This window comes from Pholcus phalangioides, unplaced genomic scaffold (genome assembly GCF_987345545.1).
Source record: "Pholcus phalangioides strain wild (caught in Gottingen) unplaced genomic scaffold, Ppha-v1.0 ptg000029l_1, whole genome shotgun sequence".
NCBI classification, from domain to species: Eukaryota; Metazoa; Arthropoda; class Arachnida; order Araneae; family Pholcidae; genus Pholcus; species Pholcus phalangioides.
The window spans coordinates 1,085,298-1,102,878 of NW_028301619.1; the positions used below are offsets into that span (position 1 = coordinate 1,085,298).

The 17,581-nt window shown below is 34.3% G+C and overlaps 1 protein-coding gene across 2 annotated transcripts in view; it reads right to left on the bottom strand.

Annotated features, from left to right (window-relative positions):
• Nucleotides 1-17,581, bottom strand: part of LOC149067554 (guanine nucleotide-binding protein G(q) subunit alpha-like) — a 94,111-nt gene that overhangs the window by 22,587 nt on the left and 53,943 nt on the right. For both annotated transcript variants that reach the window (XR_016195328.1, XM_089252458.1), the window contains exons 6-7: nucleotides 15,944-16,073; nucleotides 2,398-2,551 (exon numbers count right to left, since the gene is read on the bottom strand). Coding sequence is in view for 1 of the 2 variants with exons in the window: in XM_089252458.1 (XP_089108584.1) it covers nucleotides 2,398-2,551; nucleotides 15,944-16,073 (284 nt within the window). In the remaining variant the exon portion in view is untranslated. The remainder of the gene's footprint in view (nucleotides 1-2,397; nucleotides 2,552-15,943; nucleotides 16,074-17,581) is intronic.

Here is a 17,581-nt window from a genome sequence, read left to right on the forward strand (position 1 = left end):
GAAACTAAGGGTAAGGTTAGAATTCCAGGAAGAGGTTAGGCAGATACTTTAATAATTGCTAAGGGCATTTTGCCAAGAGAAGCAGCTCTCCCTCTTTTCTTTAGTTTGTTTTTAAGCAATATTGAAAATATGTTTAAGATTGATGACACACGCAGGATTTTCATCAATATATAGAAACACTGAAATCAAAATTCTAATATATGCTGACAATATTATAATTTTAGTGGACTCAAAAACTCAATTACAGAGGAAAATAAACCTTTCTTGATAATTGTTCACAAACAACTATTTTCAGGTCAACTGCAACAAAACAAAAGTATTCTTTTTCGAAACGCCAGTTGCCTATCAAATAATACAAGTGTAATCTATAGTTTGAACTATATCTACATTAGCCTTGCTTTTTCATGCTACAGGAAATTCTACCATGCTGCAAAAATTTTCACAAAAAACTCTCACTGCTTCAGATCAGACTACAAATATTTTGTGAAAATCCAAAAATCCCTGTGTTTTAGCTACCTATAAATTATATGATAGCATGTCTTGCTCCATGCTATGCTATGCTTGTCCAGTATGGGCATTCCAATACTCAGATATCCTTGAGAAGGTGCATACAGATTTCTTAAAAAGGTTGCTCACTTTTAACAAATACGCCTCTCACACTTTGATTAGACTTGAATATGGAAGGCGACAGATATCCATTTATATTTTTAATAAATGGAAAAGTACATCAATTTTTGAATCAAGCTTCAGAATATTATGGGCCCAAATACATTATAACCAAAAACTTTAATGAACTTTCATAGACTTTCAAATTCCTCTAATTGGGCAACTGACCCGAAAACAATATTTTATAAACTAGGTTGCCCAGATGTATGGGAACTTTCCATCTCTCTCTTCTTACCCTAAACGTAATAGATCATCCACACGATAAAGCTTTGCTTTTAATTTCCGTTTGAATATCCTATGCTAAGATTACCTTCTGCTAAACATTCCTTTTCCTATAACTGGATTTGCTGATAAAAAGCTCTCTCTCCTGGTCAGAAGCACCAGTTAACATTGCAATTTGCCAGTGCATGGGGAAAACAAAAGATTTGAATGACTTTGAACACAGCATGATTGTGGGTGCCAGAAGGGGTGGTTCCAGTATCTATGAAACCGATAACCTTTTCGGCTTTTCTCGTACAACAGTATCTAGAGTCTTCAAAGAATGGCAGAATTTTGGCTTAGCTGCGAAAAACGAAATAGTGGGTGGAAATCACATGCGAACAAAAGAGGTGCCAGGTAACTGACACGTTTTGTGTGCAGCAACAAAAGAGCGACAATACAACAAATTGCAGCACAATACATCTCAGGATCACAGCAAAGCGTATCTGTATGCTGTACAAGATGGATTTTAAAATGAATTGGTTTTAATAGCTGGTGACCAACAAAAAGTCCCTTTGATTTCGCAGCTAAACTGAAGAAAACAGCTTTTGTGGGCTAGAGAACGTCAGAATTGAACACTTGATGAATGGAAGAAGGTTGTCTGGTCTGATGAGTCAAGATTTCTTCTACCTGACATTGATGCCAGGATCCGTGTGTGGTGCAAGCAGCACGAAGATATGGATTCGGCATGCCACATGACAACTGTTTAAGCGGGCGGCAGTCGAATCATGGTCTGAGAAGCATTTTCCCAATACACTCTTGGTCCCTTATTTCCATTGGAAACATTCGTCAATGTCAGTGCCTACCTCCACATCATTACTGACAACGTACAACTGTTTATGGCCATAATGTTTCCTGATGCTGGCCCTTTCCAGCAGGAAAATGCACTCTCCTATGGGGCTGGAATTATCTCAGATTGGTTTGAGGAACATGATTCAGAATTTCAATTGCTTCAATAGCCTCCTCAGTCACCTGATCTCAACCCAATTGAGCATTTGTGGCACGAGGTTGAAAGGTCAGTTAAAAGCACCGAAACACCACATTCTAATCTGAGCTGCCATTTCGTTAGCATGGGCTAATATTCCTCCCAAACTGTTTCAGCACAACTGGTAGAGTCCATGCCAAGAAAAATATTTCCTATCATCAAAGCCAGAGGAGATCCCACACATTATTAGTGGTGAGTAGCAGGGTGTTTCTAATTTTTTGGCCACTGGGTGTATATTCACATTTATTATGAGCTGATTGGAAATGAGATGCACAAGGCAAGAGCAAAGATGATATATGTACAGAAATATGCATCAGGTGAAAAATGTGAACTTTTTTTTGTACTCCAATATTTAATAACTTAACTTGGAAATGAGAAAAACATTATTACATTTTCATACATCTAATTAGTAACCACATAATGAACTTGGCATTGAGTAAATAACAGGCAAAAAACTTGAAATATATGAAGTTATCACCTAAACTTACCATCATATTCTGGAAAATAATCTACTAGATGAGAAACCATGATTTTCTCTTCTAATAAATCTTTCTTGTTCAAGAATAGAATGACTGATGAATTTTGAAACCATGGATATGTGATAATGGTTTTGAATAATGCTTTACTTTCTTCCATACGATTCTATAAATAAATATAAAATATTAATAACAATCAGATTTTCATGCACATTGTCAATAGAAGGAGAATGTTTCGAACAAAAACGCTATTAATGGTGCACAATTTCCATTGCTAATCACTATTGTGCTATGAAAACTTCCTTTTAGCAAGTAAATAAAAGATAAAACATAACAAGCTTAAATTTACTACACAATGAGTCTATTTGCCCATGTCTCAAAATAGCATATCAATTTGGCTACAACTGTTTTTGTCTAACTAGCAAAATTGCTACAAGTAATAAAAAAAGCAGAGTGAAACCTGCATCTTTGAGTCCATCCTAAACATTTCCCTAATGCAGTTACCATCATCAGGAGACGCTTGGTTCTGCAATCGCAAGATATATTTATGTCTTTGGCAGAGAAGTTGTTTTATTTTTTGGTTGTTAGGCAATTGAACTGATCTTTCAGCCACCAGTAAAAACAGGGTTAACAGATTTTTGTTGCAAGGCAACTTTTGAATTTATTGTTGACGTGTCTATACTTCATAGATATGAATTATACATATACAGATACTTAATTCTCGTGTTGGCTGCGGTAGGGATTGGACATGTACTTATCACGCACCGCTAGCCAACCAATAGTGGTAGTTTTATCTGAAATCGTTGCGGAAAAATTACCTGTGACGTTGGTGTGCCATTTTGTGTTTTTCTTCGTTCTTGTGAGTTCTATTTAGCGTGTTTATTTATTTTTTGGATCGAACTCTGTTGTGTTTCCTTTATTTTTCTAGATTGAGAGTTTAATTATTCTCTTTAGTTTGATTTTGTCACTGGATTTTTAAAAGGACTTCCATTGCTGGAGTTGCGAGATAAGTGTTTTCTTATTCCTCTCAACTTTTTAAACTTTCATTGTGTATTTTCGGTCAAATTGAATTTTATTTTCTCGCTCTCATTTCATTGTACTTTCATCAGGATTGCGACCGTTGTTTTTGTCTATAATCAATTTCTTTGCGCACACGCTCGTATAATAGGTTATTTGTCTCCCACCATTTTCATGTTTTTCTAGCTTATTTGATATAATTTTGTGAATTTTTTGGGTGTTAGTGTTAGCGAACAGAGTATACTTTCCCCGGGTATTCTCAGCAATTTTTTTTTTTCATTTTGGGTTCTATTGTTTTAGTGAATAGATATAGTTAGCTAATACTAATAAGTTATACTTTGTATCTTAATACTTTTTTTAGGGGTGTGTTGAATTCTTTATATATTTATATTTCTTCATGATTGTGTGTTGAGCATTTTATAATTTACTTAATTTTTCTTACAATCTTTTACGTATATTTTGCATTGTAATGTAATTTACGTTATTTTAATTTCCTGTTATAATGTTTCTCAATTTCCTATTTTTTCTAAGTGTTATCTAGTTTGTAGCAATAGTGTTAGTATGCCTCAACTAGTGTTGTGTAGAGCTTGCGACCAGAGGTTTTCGTGATCTGGGGGAATAGTAACTGATAGTTTCAACTGTAAAGGGTGTTTGGATAGGGCAAGGTTGGAGCTCGAGGTTGAAGCGTTATGAGAGAGGGTTTCAGAGAACCCAGTTATTACGGAGCCACCTGTCAATGAAGCTATCTCCATGAACAATGACAGTATAGAGGGTGAATGGGTGGTCATGGATGAGGTAGAGACAGATAGTGATAAGGGGTTTAATCATTGGCGATTCTATGGTTAGGGAACTGGGGAACAGAGTGTGTTGGGATTTGTGGGGTAGAGAATATGAAAGAAGGTAGTGTAGAGAATATGAAAGTATCTCTGCACCATTGATTGGTGCCGAGATACTTTCTGCCTAATTGGTTATAGTCTAGCAACAAAATCAATAATGCATTACATAATATCTATATATGTTATATGTTTAACCGCACGTCTTAAAGTGTATTTTGAAATACTTTTTCGAAATTGTTTCGTGGACTGATTAAAATTCTAGATAGGCCCGCCAGTGGTTTGTACACTCGTGTGATTTAAATGCTTGCAATACTTGAATATACAGAATGTCCCAAAATCACCTGACGGTTTTCAAAATGGGAATAGCAAGAAAACTATGACAATACTAAAGTCATTCTTGCGGAATGTAAACGTACGAAGTCAGGAACTTCAACTACGTCATTCATGTTTCAAGGGATTGTATAGTTATTGAAATAAAAAAAATTAGCCTTTTATATGGACAACAAACATATGCCCAAAAACCAAATTAAAAAGTCCAGTCTCTCTTCTGACCCAATGAAGAAATTTCCATATTTCTAAGTGCAATATTCGCAGATATATCTGAATTCAAAAATCAGGGAAAAGTTGGGAAAGAAGCGTTGTTTGTTAGTTTCTGGCCGCTTTTTCTCCAGATTTTCAAATTCAAATAAATCAGTAAATACTTAGAGAAACAAGGAAATTCTTATTAATTAAACTGCTTTTGTTCCTTCCATTTTTGTTCTTTTCCCTATGCTACTTTTATATTGAAAGCTAGATAATAAAAAAATATGATAGTATAGATTATGTAAAAAATTCTTTGAAAAGTTAATTCAGTATTTAAAAGGTTAGAATATATATTTTATAGATTTTCTTCTGCTATACCGAAATCAATTTTTGTTAAAAAATTTTACGTAATATTCAAAAATGAGCCACGTTAAAAATCAGTGACCAAAAATGCACTCCGAAACTTCATTGTTTCCAAAACTTCGTATGCTCATTGTTTCCAAAACTTCGTATGCTCATCAGTTTCCAGACAATTTCCCAAAATTTCAATTCTACAGGTCTGAATAATCAAATTTATTATATTAAATAGATTCTAAATACGAATTTATATGGGATTTATTGAGTGGTAATTAATTTTTTTATTAGAATTAAAAACAAAATGAACAATAACTAATATATATTTTATTCTGGTCTTTTGTTTCTATATTTCACTGCGTATATTTTTTCATTTGATCATTTGATCATTTTTGTCGCACCACGGTCATTTTCTGCACACGAGGGCTAATTAGACCGGGACCTACAATTTATTGCCGATTCCGAACGGCAGGCTTGTTTTTTATACTCGTCGAGGGGTTGGTGCGCTAACCCCTCGATGGGGGACTCCCTGCGGTAGCAATTTTTGCTGCGGTCAAGTCGCCGTTTTTTGTTGTACCCCTGTGTCAGGAAAGTTTTCTGACAAGGACGAACTGGGTATCGAACTCGCGACACCTCTAAACATCCTTTGGTACTTTAGGCGAGCATCTTATCGACCGGGCTACCGCGCCCCTATATTTTTTCATCGTGGTACATGTAGTTAAATACAGTACCACATTTCTTGGAATAATCACCACATGAATGTATGCGTCGCTGTATTGGAAAAAAAAGAACACTCAATATATGACATTTTGTTTATGAACTTAACATAATGCCCCCCCTATGCCGCACATTTCTGATATAAAATTTATTAAATGCTTATTTTTAATTTCAGAAATACTTGCTAAATGCTCAGTAATACTTGTCAAATGCTTGCGAATTTGAAAAATGCTACTCGGTTAATTGACAGTTGAATATGTGATTCAATAGGCCAATCTGTTGGAAATTGTTTTTTGAAACAAAAATGAACATTGGGTTTCCAGAATCGGAAATACAGACGCACTATGTTCACACCCTTTCAGAGGATTCCAAATTACCTAAGATTGAATTGTTCATAAATTATCATTAAAGAAAACTCACAAAATACAAAACGTATGAACTTACCAGAAATTAGTAGCTACATTTGATATTTACTTACTTTGTTTTTGTCAGCAAAGTGTAAAATGAAGAGGAGCTTTTTTTCGTTTTGTTGGTAATCCTGCATTTATAACCCAATGTAGTTTGTAATACTGTATACAATTAATAAAAATGTGGGTTTTGCCAAGCTCCACATTTGTCCCCCTTTTTTTCAGGAACGTCACATGAGGAGAGCTGTCCTTATAGAGCCAGTGAACGGAATCGCATGACCCCACCTACCATTCTGTACCACAATTTTCTATATTCCAATTAGTGACTGCAAACAGATGTTTTTCGAGTAACAACAGATGTTATTTTAATAAAATTCATCCATTCAATTTATAGCACTTAACGCTGTTTCTATCCCCCAGATGGTCAATCATAGCCCACTCTTAAAGACTCTCACCAAAGTCCCGACCGGAGCCAATAAAAGCATCTTTGTGGCAAAACATATGGCGGATGTCGTTAAAATCAGTGGAATATTCTGTCTCTTTATCTTCAAAGACAGCCAAAATTGAGCTATTGAAATATTCTTTGTGGTCAGTTGGGAAGGGTGTAACAGCCTCCAGTCATGGAAAGAATCCCTGTTTTTGCCCTGACCACTGTACCAACACCCAACCAACAACAGAGATAGCTCTCCGAAGAAGATAACCCCCTTCTTTAGGAGATGTCGGCTGAACACGTCTTCTTTCCAACACCTTTAGTACTCTGAAATGAGTGCTTGCTTTGCTTCACAGCACACCAACTCACCCTCCCACCTCTACTTGTGATAATGCTATTTGGGAAGGTAGCACACTGTAAGTAGGAAGGTTAGACAATCATATTTTTTTCCTTCAAAGCAGTCTGTGTGAAAAAAACAAAAAATAAACAATATGGTTTAATAATTATATATTACTTATGATAGAAATGAATTAAAAAAAATGTTTTTTTTCTTCCTCCTCCCTCTTTCTATACTCTTTTTTACTTTCCTACATGTGTAAGCGCAAGAGGGTTCTCATACTAGGGGATTTCAATTACACAGGTATTGATTGGGAGAACCTTTCATCTAGAGATCAGTATGAAAGAGACTTTCTTTAATTGGTGCTTGGAAATTTTTTGTACCAGTATGTATCAGAAGCCACTAGGGGTACTGCTATTTTGGATTCAGTTCTCGCTGGTTCTAAGGATCTTGTTGAACATATTTTGGTGGGGGACGAGTTTTCTTCCAGTGATCACATCGTGTCGTCAGTTTTATCTGTAAGTTTTTTTTGGGTGACGTTGACAACAAAAGACTGATTCCTTGTTTTCGGAGAACTAACTTTGATGTTTTGAAGGAAAGGTTAGCGGAAGTTTTGAAAGACCAGTTGGAATCAATCAAGTAAGTCAATGGCAGGAATTTAGAATGAAGCTATCTTCCGTTTTGTACAACATTATACCCTTTGTTCGAAAAAAGCATGTTTGTACATCACACCCCGTATGGTTCATGGATAGCACGTGTAAACTTTATCTTGAAAAGAAAAGAGCATTCAGAGAGTATAAAAGTTGACGAGGTCACCTATCATAGTTTACTGATAAAAGAGCGTTGAAGAAAGCGATAAGGGATAGTAAAAAGGAAGTTGAATCTAAGTTGGCACATAACATTGGCTCTGACCCAAAATCATTTTTAAGGTACATCAATAATGGATGTAAGGGGACAGTTGGCCCTCTCTCGATAGGAAGGTCTAGGGTAGAGAGCAATGTAGTGCTTTCAACGACTTTTTCGCGTCTGTTCTTGTCAGAGATAATGATATTCAATGTATAGGTGTTGCATGGGGTAATAAAATCCTCAACGATATTCAACCGGAAGACGTGTCCAACATGGTAAACTATCAAAGCATTTACATGAGATTGGAGACACATTGGGATTAACTTGCTGAATTGGATAGAATCGTGGTTAAGAGATAGGTCACAATGGGTTATTAGTTCGTTCTGGACTGGAGTATGCTGTGAAGTTTTGGAGACTATAACTACAGAGGGACATAGACTTGGTTGAAGGGGTGCAGAAAAGAGCTAATCATGTCCTTATTGGCACACAGGGCTTGAGTTATGAAGCGAGACTTAATTTTTTGAATATGTTTACATTGGATAAACGGAGGTGTCTGGGAGATATGATCAAAGTGTTCAAAATTTTCAACGGTATGGATAGGATGGACCATGAACTATTAGTACACTGTCAATCGACTGCTTTTACAAGGGGACACCAGTATCGATTGGTAAGGGACAATGCAAGGTTATGGTGTTGCAGGGAATTTTTCTCTAATAGGGTTGTTAACAAATGGAATAGCTTACCCCGGAGGTAGTAAATTCTAACACAATTGACACATTTAAAAAGAAATAGATAAACATGTTGGGGTAAAGGGAGAAGCTATCCATTCTTAGAATAACACAACCATAAATACATTTTAAGGGCATTGTATAATATTTTATCATGCAGAGATGCCAGTGACGCATTATAACGTGTCAAATACCCGGAATTTCAGAAAAGGACGCGTAAAAATTTTGTTCACGCGTCCTCCGGGACGCATTCTTTCCTAGTTCTAAGAAGAAAAAAGTAGAGAGAAAAACCTCCCCAACTTTTTTCCCTTTCTTTTTACCGTGTATCATGATCACACGACCTTGAAAACTGGTTTTACTACTTTGTACAGTGTACTGTATTGATATACACGTGGGTTGTTGAAGAATAAAGCCAGGTTTTTCTAGGAGCAGGTTTCCTGTGCTGTGCGCAATGTAATTCGCCTAGCGCGACATGCTGTCCACTTACCGATAAGAAAAGCAGCATGACAGTTTTCCTACAGAGCGCAATAGGCCTCATGACAGCCCTTTACGTTGGGCGTGATTGGCCCACTGCTTCTGGAGGAGTCAAATGCGCCGTGCGTTTTGTAGATGTTATCTTCACTCTCTCTCTCTGTTTTCTTTCGCTTCCCTTCAAACCGGAGCATGCAGACGACAGGGTAGCTGATGCCAAGGCCATGTACTATAATATAGCCACCCTGATCTAATGCGCCATGCTAGGAAAACACAAAGGCGTAGCGTAATTATGTAACACGTTTCTGGCGGCGCGAAATCTTCTAATTCGGTTCACGCTGTGCAAAAAACTTATTCCTAGGAAAATCCGGCTTAAGATGAGGGCTATCTAGTTGCTTCCCTGAATGGGGGGCCGTGTACAGAAGTTTCAAATTTCTGATTTTTATTACCCTGCAGATTTTCTCCGTTCTGGTTATACACGGGAAATTACAGTACTTTCGCGGCTATCGGCCGGCATTCATAGACTGCGTCTCTACGGCGTAAATTCATCTTGTTCCTACAATATTGCGAATGCATGGTTTTTTTTTGAATCGTAAAGGATTGGAATGCCCGTTCAAATTGTAAAACATTCCCGATATCATGGAAAAAAACCGAATCTGTAAAAACTCGACCTTGAATATCCAGTTTTGTCATCTAGCAGCTATGCGGTAGTCACTGTTTCGCATCGTGAAAATCACGGGTGTGTACGCAGAATCGGCTTTTGGAATCGTTTGCTTTTTGTGAAAATCTGTGTTTGGAACTTGCGATTTCGCAATGGTAATCGGCTAAAAATGTGATTTTCTAAAGATTTCAAATTTTGAGTAGGCTATTCATTTGAAAAAAAATTCTGGTTGCCACGGGGATCACACAGACCTACAATACAAATATGCATACATTGAACTTCAAATGCACGCATTACCAGTTTGGAGAATAGATGCAGGGCCGCAACTGGGAGGGACAGGCGGGTCTAGTGTCCTGCGCTCTGGACTATAGGGGGCACCAAATTCACCCTTTATAACTGCTTCTTCTACATTACATGGGTGTGCCAAAATGTGTACTTGCCCCGTTTGTGACAGTATCTAGTTGCGGCGCTAGATAGATGGCACCACCTACTGAACACAAAACATGTCAAATGCTGGGCACACACACATAAGCACACTGTTAAGTTTCCCCAACACAAATCTGACATAGCGTCCATATTCAGGTGTTAAAATATGTGACAGTTAAATGGCGACAGATCAGAATGGTGAACCATCAGGGAAGGAAAATAAAATCATTTTGCCAGGAAAACCAAACTATGAATAGGGAATCAGAAGATAAGTGTCTGAGAGAGAATCTAATTTGCATTAAATTTGATCAGAAAATATTGAAAATGCTAAGATATTTTTAACGAAATGTAAAATCAATCAGAAGGGAATTTATACATTGATTAATAGTAAATATATAAATGTGTGCCTTCAACTGTTAATTAAAGTGGTTCCTGCTTATAACGTTTTTCAAAAACCGTCATAAAAAAAACGTTATAAATAGGAAAACACTTTAAATGGGAAATCTCAATGAGAATTACTTATTGTTAGGACCACGAAAATAAGTTCATATATTCTAAATGGGAGAAACGCTATAAGCGGGATCAACTGTATATTTGTTTTAGATTTATTACATGTGCGGAATTCCATACATTAAATTCTCAGTGCTAATAAGCTTCTTTCTGCAAGTTTTTCCTACCAGTAGACCATGAAAGTAAATGAACCTTTGGATAGAACATGTTTTTAGAAATGTACTTGATTCATAGATACCTTCTTTTCTTACCCGGAATATGACCCACTGCTCAGTCTCAACAAAGAAATATAAGCAGGTGATCAAAAACCTGGGGCATACTGGAATAAAATTCATAGAGATACCAGTGAATTATGGGGGGGGGGGGGCAATTTTTTTCAAGATAAATTTTTTTTGAGAGGGACCCACTTTCACTCAAAAGGACCCAGATTTTTCAAATAACCTGGGTCCTTAGAGTCCAGTGGCATCTCTGATCATGTATATATATTGATTAAAATTTTTGTAATTGCATTTTTAATTGGGTTTTCTTTTCTTTCAAACCGAGCACAACTCAGGTCTATCACCATTTATGGTCAATTTACTACCTAGTGAGTTGTGCTGGAGAAGTAACTGTGTGTGTACTTAACAGTCTGAGTGCATATGTAGTGTTGTGTTTGATTTTTCAACGCTGCCATCTATATTTCAGAAGGGAAGTGAGTGATGCTGTTACGATTGAATTACATTTGTGCTGTTTGTAGGTCTGTTGCTCTCTGTGGCGAGACTTTTTAATAGGGAGATCGGCTCGCATTCGCGCCTTGACCAACTTCAAGGGGTTGCTGTATTTTAGTAATATATGACATCCATACTTGTTATGGGTATCTTTTTCTCAGCCACCTCGTTGGGCATTTTGCTTTTTGTGGCCTTGTATTCATTTACAGTCGGACAAGCTTATAACAGTCAAAAAAGCAAAACTATTTATCATAAGCAAAGTTCGTTATATCATACCGGTTTTGAAAATGATGCATTCAAGTGAAATGAAGCATAATTTACATACATGACAAGCATTTTTCAATATTTTAAGCATCCTTAAAATAAATAAAGATTGAACTAATGTATTTAGAAAAAAATGTTAAAATTTAATTTAAAAATGTTACATAACTCAACAAAAATATTTGTCAATCACTCTTTTTGTAGTTTTTTTTTAAATTGATATGATTGTGAAAGGTAAATGTTTTGCACTAAAATAATTTTTGCCTACATACGAATCATGAAAAATGTTATACTTGGACTACTTTGAAATTTTTTTTTTTTTCAATTTCAAATTTATTTTACAATTTGTGTGAATACATGTTATATGATACTATTGGCAACCAAGGAGACGAAATGTCCCATACTGGTTGTTATAATGAATAGGTTTATAAAATATATTTCAGTGAAATTATTTTCCGATATATGATGGGGGAAAAAAAAACAATAATCAGTTATGTCTTTTCTCTTAGCAAGGGCTGGGTCACTTGCATATTTTCATCCTAATTTTTTCATTCAAAAAGAAGTGCTTCCACATCAATATGAGCTCTTTTTTTTCTGAATCACTTCTTGAACCATCCAATAACTTTCCCTTCAATTCCTCTTTGTTCCAAATCATTGATAGAGAATTATATTGAATCTGAATTTTTTTTTCCACACTTTTTTTTTCAACTTTTGCCTATTAACCAACTACATAGCCTTAATTCTCAAAACAATGGTTAAGTGTTTTGAGCACTTGGACATTCTCAAAATTAACTCGTACATGATAACGTCACCACAACCAGAGTTCAAATCTAGCCAAAGATGGACAAATGTGCACAAAAGGTGTTTTGAAGGTTGGATTTTTGGGAACAAAAATAACCTTAATCTTTAATTTATAAAAATTTTTCTGCAAGAAAAATAAGATTAAACTTTAGGGTAGATAAACTCTATAGTAGGATCTTTACCTAGAGTCACTTTATATAAAGGTGTCTTATCTTTACCTTCTTTAAAGGATTTAACAGAGAAAGAGTAAAAAAAGTGAAGCGAAAAAGATGTAATAGTAAAATCTTTTTTGCTTCACTTTTTTTACTATTTGTACAATACTCAGAAATCACAAATAGATTTTCTTTCAAGGAAAAAAGCTCATTGTAGAAAGGTAAATTTACAGATAAGATTTACATAAGATAACAAAGTAACTCCTGAAAATTCACATTTAAAAACCTCATGTCTGAATTTGGTTTTTTATCATATATAAATACACCAACAAGACAGTCAGCATGTTTAGATCATGTTTTCATTTGAAACGCAAAGCTGAATTATAGATATGAAACAGCAGTATCAAAATTAGAGATAACGGACCATTTACCACTGGTTATTAAATGTAATTTTGGAATTAATACACAACTTTTAAATAATAAACAAACAATAGTAATTGTTTTTGTTAAAATGTGGATTATGACAAGTTTGAAATATGTGTAAGAAATTATGAATTCGATGAAAACATTTTTAATGAGACTGATGCAAATGTATTATATGAAAAATTTCTTGATATTGTGTTCAGGCATCTAAATTTATAGGCGAAACAGTCTAAATGCAAAACAGCAAATAATTTGAAAAGTGAATGGATTACATATGAATTGAAATGTATGGTCGATACTAAAAAAAGATTTTATAAAGTTTTAAACAAAAACCTTTAGATCATGATAAAGAAAATGATTACAAAAGCTACAATAAACTGTTAAAGAAAATAAAAGGTTGAAAGGATGCTTTCTACCATAACAAATTTATAAAATGTGATAATAATATCAAGAAACAGAGGAAAGTTACCAATGATATCATAAATAGAAAAATAAATTCATTTTTACTTCCAGTAAATACTGGACTCTAAAACATTAATGGATGAAATGCATGAATTTTTTTATTAATGCTGCAATAACTGAAGATTCTGAGTTAATAGATGGAATAGAGCTTTTAGTACCAAAAACCAGTATAATTCTATAGTCGTTACTGAGATAGAGGAAAGGAATATAAAGAATTTAATAAATAAACTTGAAAATAATAAAGCGGTCGGTTATGATGGAATCACGACAAAAATGTTAAAAACTGTCAGTAAATACCATTTAAAGTTTATTACCCATATCATAAACTCTTCAATTCTCAGTGGAGTTTTTATTGATAAATTAAAACATGCTCTTGCCATACCCATTCATAAATACGTCAATGCCAATGTTTTCAAAAATTATCGTCCGATATCTATTTTGCCTGTTTTTTCAAAAATTTTGGAAAAAATAATGAAGCAAAAAATTATAAATGTTTTAACTCAATTTCTTTTTTTCTTTCGAAAAATAAGTTTGGCTTTCTTCAAAATAAGAATACCGAGATGGCAATTTTGAAATTTTCCGAAAAAGTTTATGAAAGTATAAATGACAGCAATACAACCCTTGCTATAGTTTTAGACTTAAAAAAAGCCTTTGATATTGTCAATCATACAATTCTTATGCATAAGTTATATTGTTCAGGTCTAAGAGACACCACTTATCACTGGTTTGAAAGTTATCTGTCAAATAGAATGCAAGCAGTTAAAATAAAAATGATAAAATAGGTACATATAAGATTATTAAAAATGGCATCCCACAGGGTTCTGTTCTTGGACCAATTTTATTTCTAATCCTTGTTAATGATATCACTAATATGGATCTACATGGTGATTTGATTAGTTATGCTGATGACACAGCTATTGTTCCCTCAGAACAAACTTATACCATGTTGAAATCTGATACTGAAGATTTAAGAAAAGTTAACACTTGGTTGAAACGTAATAAGTTAACCTTGAATCTAAACAAAACTAACTATATAATTTTTCAATTATATAATAGAAATATTGGAACACTTATAATTTGATGCCACGAGTTGGGATGTTCTGGTAACCAATGTTTCTGCCTGATTGTCTCGGAAACAGGAGTTTAGATATTTAGGAGTCACTATAAACAAAAATTTGAAATGGAACTCTCATGCAACTGTACACTTAGTAACAAAATAAAATACATGAATGTTCATTTATATTGCTTGAAAAACATTATATCTCCTCCATTTATTCATACACTATATTTTGGTTGGTTCTACTCACTTATTCAGTATGCTATATGTGTGTGTGTGTGTGGGGGGAGGTGATTACGAGTCCAACTTGAACGTTTCAATAAGTTCTCTGAAAAACTATATAAATATTATTTCCTCTCGTAACCCTACACTCTATCTGCCTATAATTATAAATCAGACTAGATTTAATATTGAAAAATTATATATATACCAAAGTCTAATGTTTATTTATAAAAATCCTACTTGGTTTGAAATTAGGCAATGCCCAACAAACACATGTCTTGGTCGAGGTTTTCAATATATTATACAACATAAAAAATCATTAACCCAAAAGTAATTCATATATATTTGTGGCTTCATTTTATTTTAATAATCTGCCACATGAAATAAAATATGAAAAAGAATTAAGAGCTTTCAAAAAACTAATTATTAGTTATATTAATCTTTCACTACAATAGGAAGGTACTTATTAGCCCCCAGTATACAGTGTTGCCACACCAAGGCTTCTGTAAATATTTGTGTCTGTTTGTATATCTTGTTTGTACTTGCGATTATATGAAAGTGTTTGCCCCCACAGAAATATTTGTTTGTATACTCTGGACAGATCAAGTGATCGCTTGAGTAGAATATTGCATGCATATATATATATATATTGTATTTTCCCCTTTTTTTTCTCTGTCAATAAATAATAATTTCATATTATTATTAAATCAAGGAATTTGTTGAATCAGAGTTTGTTATACCAGGATCTGACTGTATATAGATTGCATGTATTGTTTGAAATGCTAATATACTCAATAATTTCATACTTACTAGATATTTTACACAATACACTGTGTAGCTGAAAGTTCTGTAATTTTGGGCATGTGAACAAAATGTTTCAACTCATGCTTTCCGGAGAAGATTCAGTCACCAATATAATTTAGGGGAACAATATTTTACTTGCTATATGCAATGTTTGTATGCATTTTTGTAAAAATAGCATGTACATTTACAGAGATATGAACATTTCTTTTAAAAATTCTAATTTTTATTGCATAAGTAAATTATTATTCAAAATTTTTAAAATTTCATTTTTAGTGAATTTATTTATTAAAGCTTCTAATAGTGGTAAAATGTGATCATATTAAATTAATTTATCAAAAAGTAATCACACCTATCAATCGAATAGATTGACATTCTTTAATATGAGGTGGAAAATACTTGAGTTTTACCTCATTGTCAGATTCAAAAAGAATTTGATCATATTCACTCAAAGCTACTAAGAATATTATAGATGTCACATTTTCAAAGCAATGGATCCATTTTCTTCTTTCAGAACGTTGTCCACCAACATCAACCATTCTGGAATTAAAAATATATACCCATGAATCTGTGGAAGCAATTTCATTCACCAAGTAACTGAAAATATCTATGATGGTAAATAAGTTTCTATAATGGCATCAGCCAAATTAATTCAGCCTCAAAGCAACTTATTGTTACACTAAAGATGACCAATCTTTTGTCACATTGTCTAAAATCATTTCCCCTTTATGCTTCCTACTCTTGAAAAGCAGCTTATATGTATGAATAGCAAGATAGAGATAGTTTTTTTTGCATACTGTGATTTAAAAAGTAGTAGTATGTCTCCAGTTGGGACAAAGACATTAAAAAAAAATCTTATTCATTTCTAATTTTGCTGTAAATTTTATGGGTTCTTTTTTTTCTTTTTGGACACAAAATGTTCCAGACTCCGTCACGAAGCTGGGCTGGAAGAAATCTCTGTAATAGGATAAGTCCAGTGGCAAAGTTCTGGCGTTCATTTATTCATGTGAATTTTATGGGGAAAATCTTATCTCACACACACACTAACTACTTATAACAACTCATCTGATTTCTCAGCTCCTGGCCACTGCTGAGGGTGAGCATTTAAAGTGCCCGGTCTCCTATGGTACTGCTGGTGATGATCATCCCCACCTCTAATGCCACTGCTGAAGAATCACTTGGCCCGTAGCCCACTTCACATCCCTCTCACACAGCAGTCAGTGACAAATGTTGTGAAGATATTCAAATCCATTATTACAGAATATTACATTGAAATATGTAGTTGCCGATCATCAAATCTTATTGTAATCAGGAACTTTGACATAAAGAAAGATTGGGTTGAGGGGGAGCTACATCTATTAAATATGCAATTCAAGGGCATACACAGGAAGGTGTGATGCATTATATATTAATGAATTATTGGGATGTTCAGCTCCCTCACAAAGTATACCAGGAGGAGGGTTTGAGCACACTGAGACTCACCACTTTTCTTATATGTTTTTGATAAACTGAGCCAGAGCCTCATTATCACAGACATGGTCAGTATTCACAACCATGAGTTCCAAATCATTTTCCAACTTTAACCGCAACATTGGGATTTAGACATGTTTTGCTAGGGCTCTAGTAATGCAGAAATCATGTCATGACACTCTGCCTTCTTAAATTTGAAATGCTACAAAATCGATAAGACTTTTGACATTCAAAATTAGTGATTTGGGACATTTTAGAATTTTATCGAGCTGTGCTATCCTATGAATAAGTTCTCGATCATGTTCAAGCCATTTATTAGCCACATATTGAGCTATTATGTAGATTACTTATTGTTATTATTACCATGTTATATTTACCATGAACTTTTAGTACACCGCCAATCGACTGCTTTGACAAGGGGACACCAGTATCTATTAGTAAGGGACAATGCAAGGTTATGGTGTCACAGGGAATTTTTCTTTAATATGGTTGTTAATAAATGGAATAGCTTACCCCCCGAAGTAGTAAATTGTAACACAATTGACACGTTTAAAAAGATATATGATAAACACGTTTGG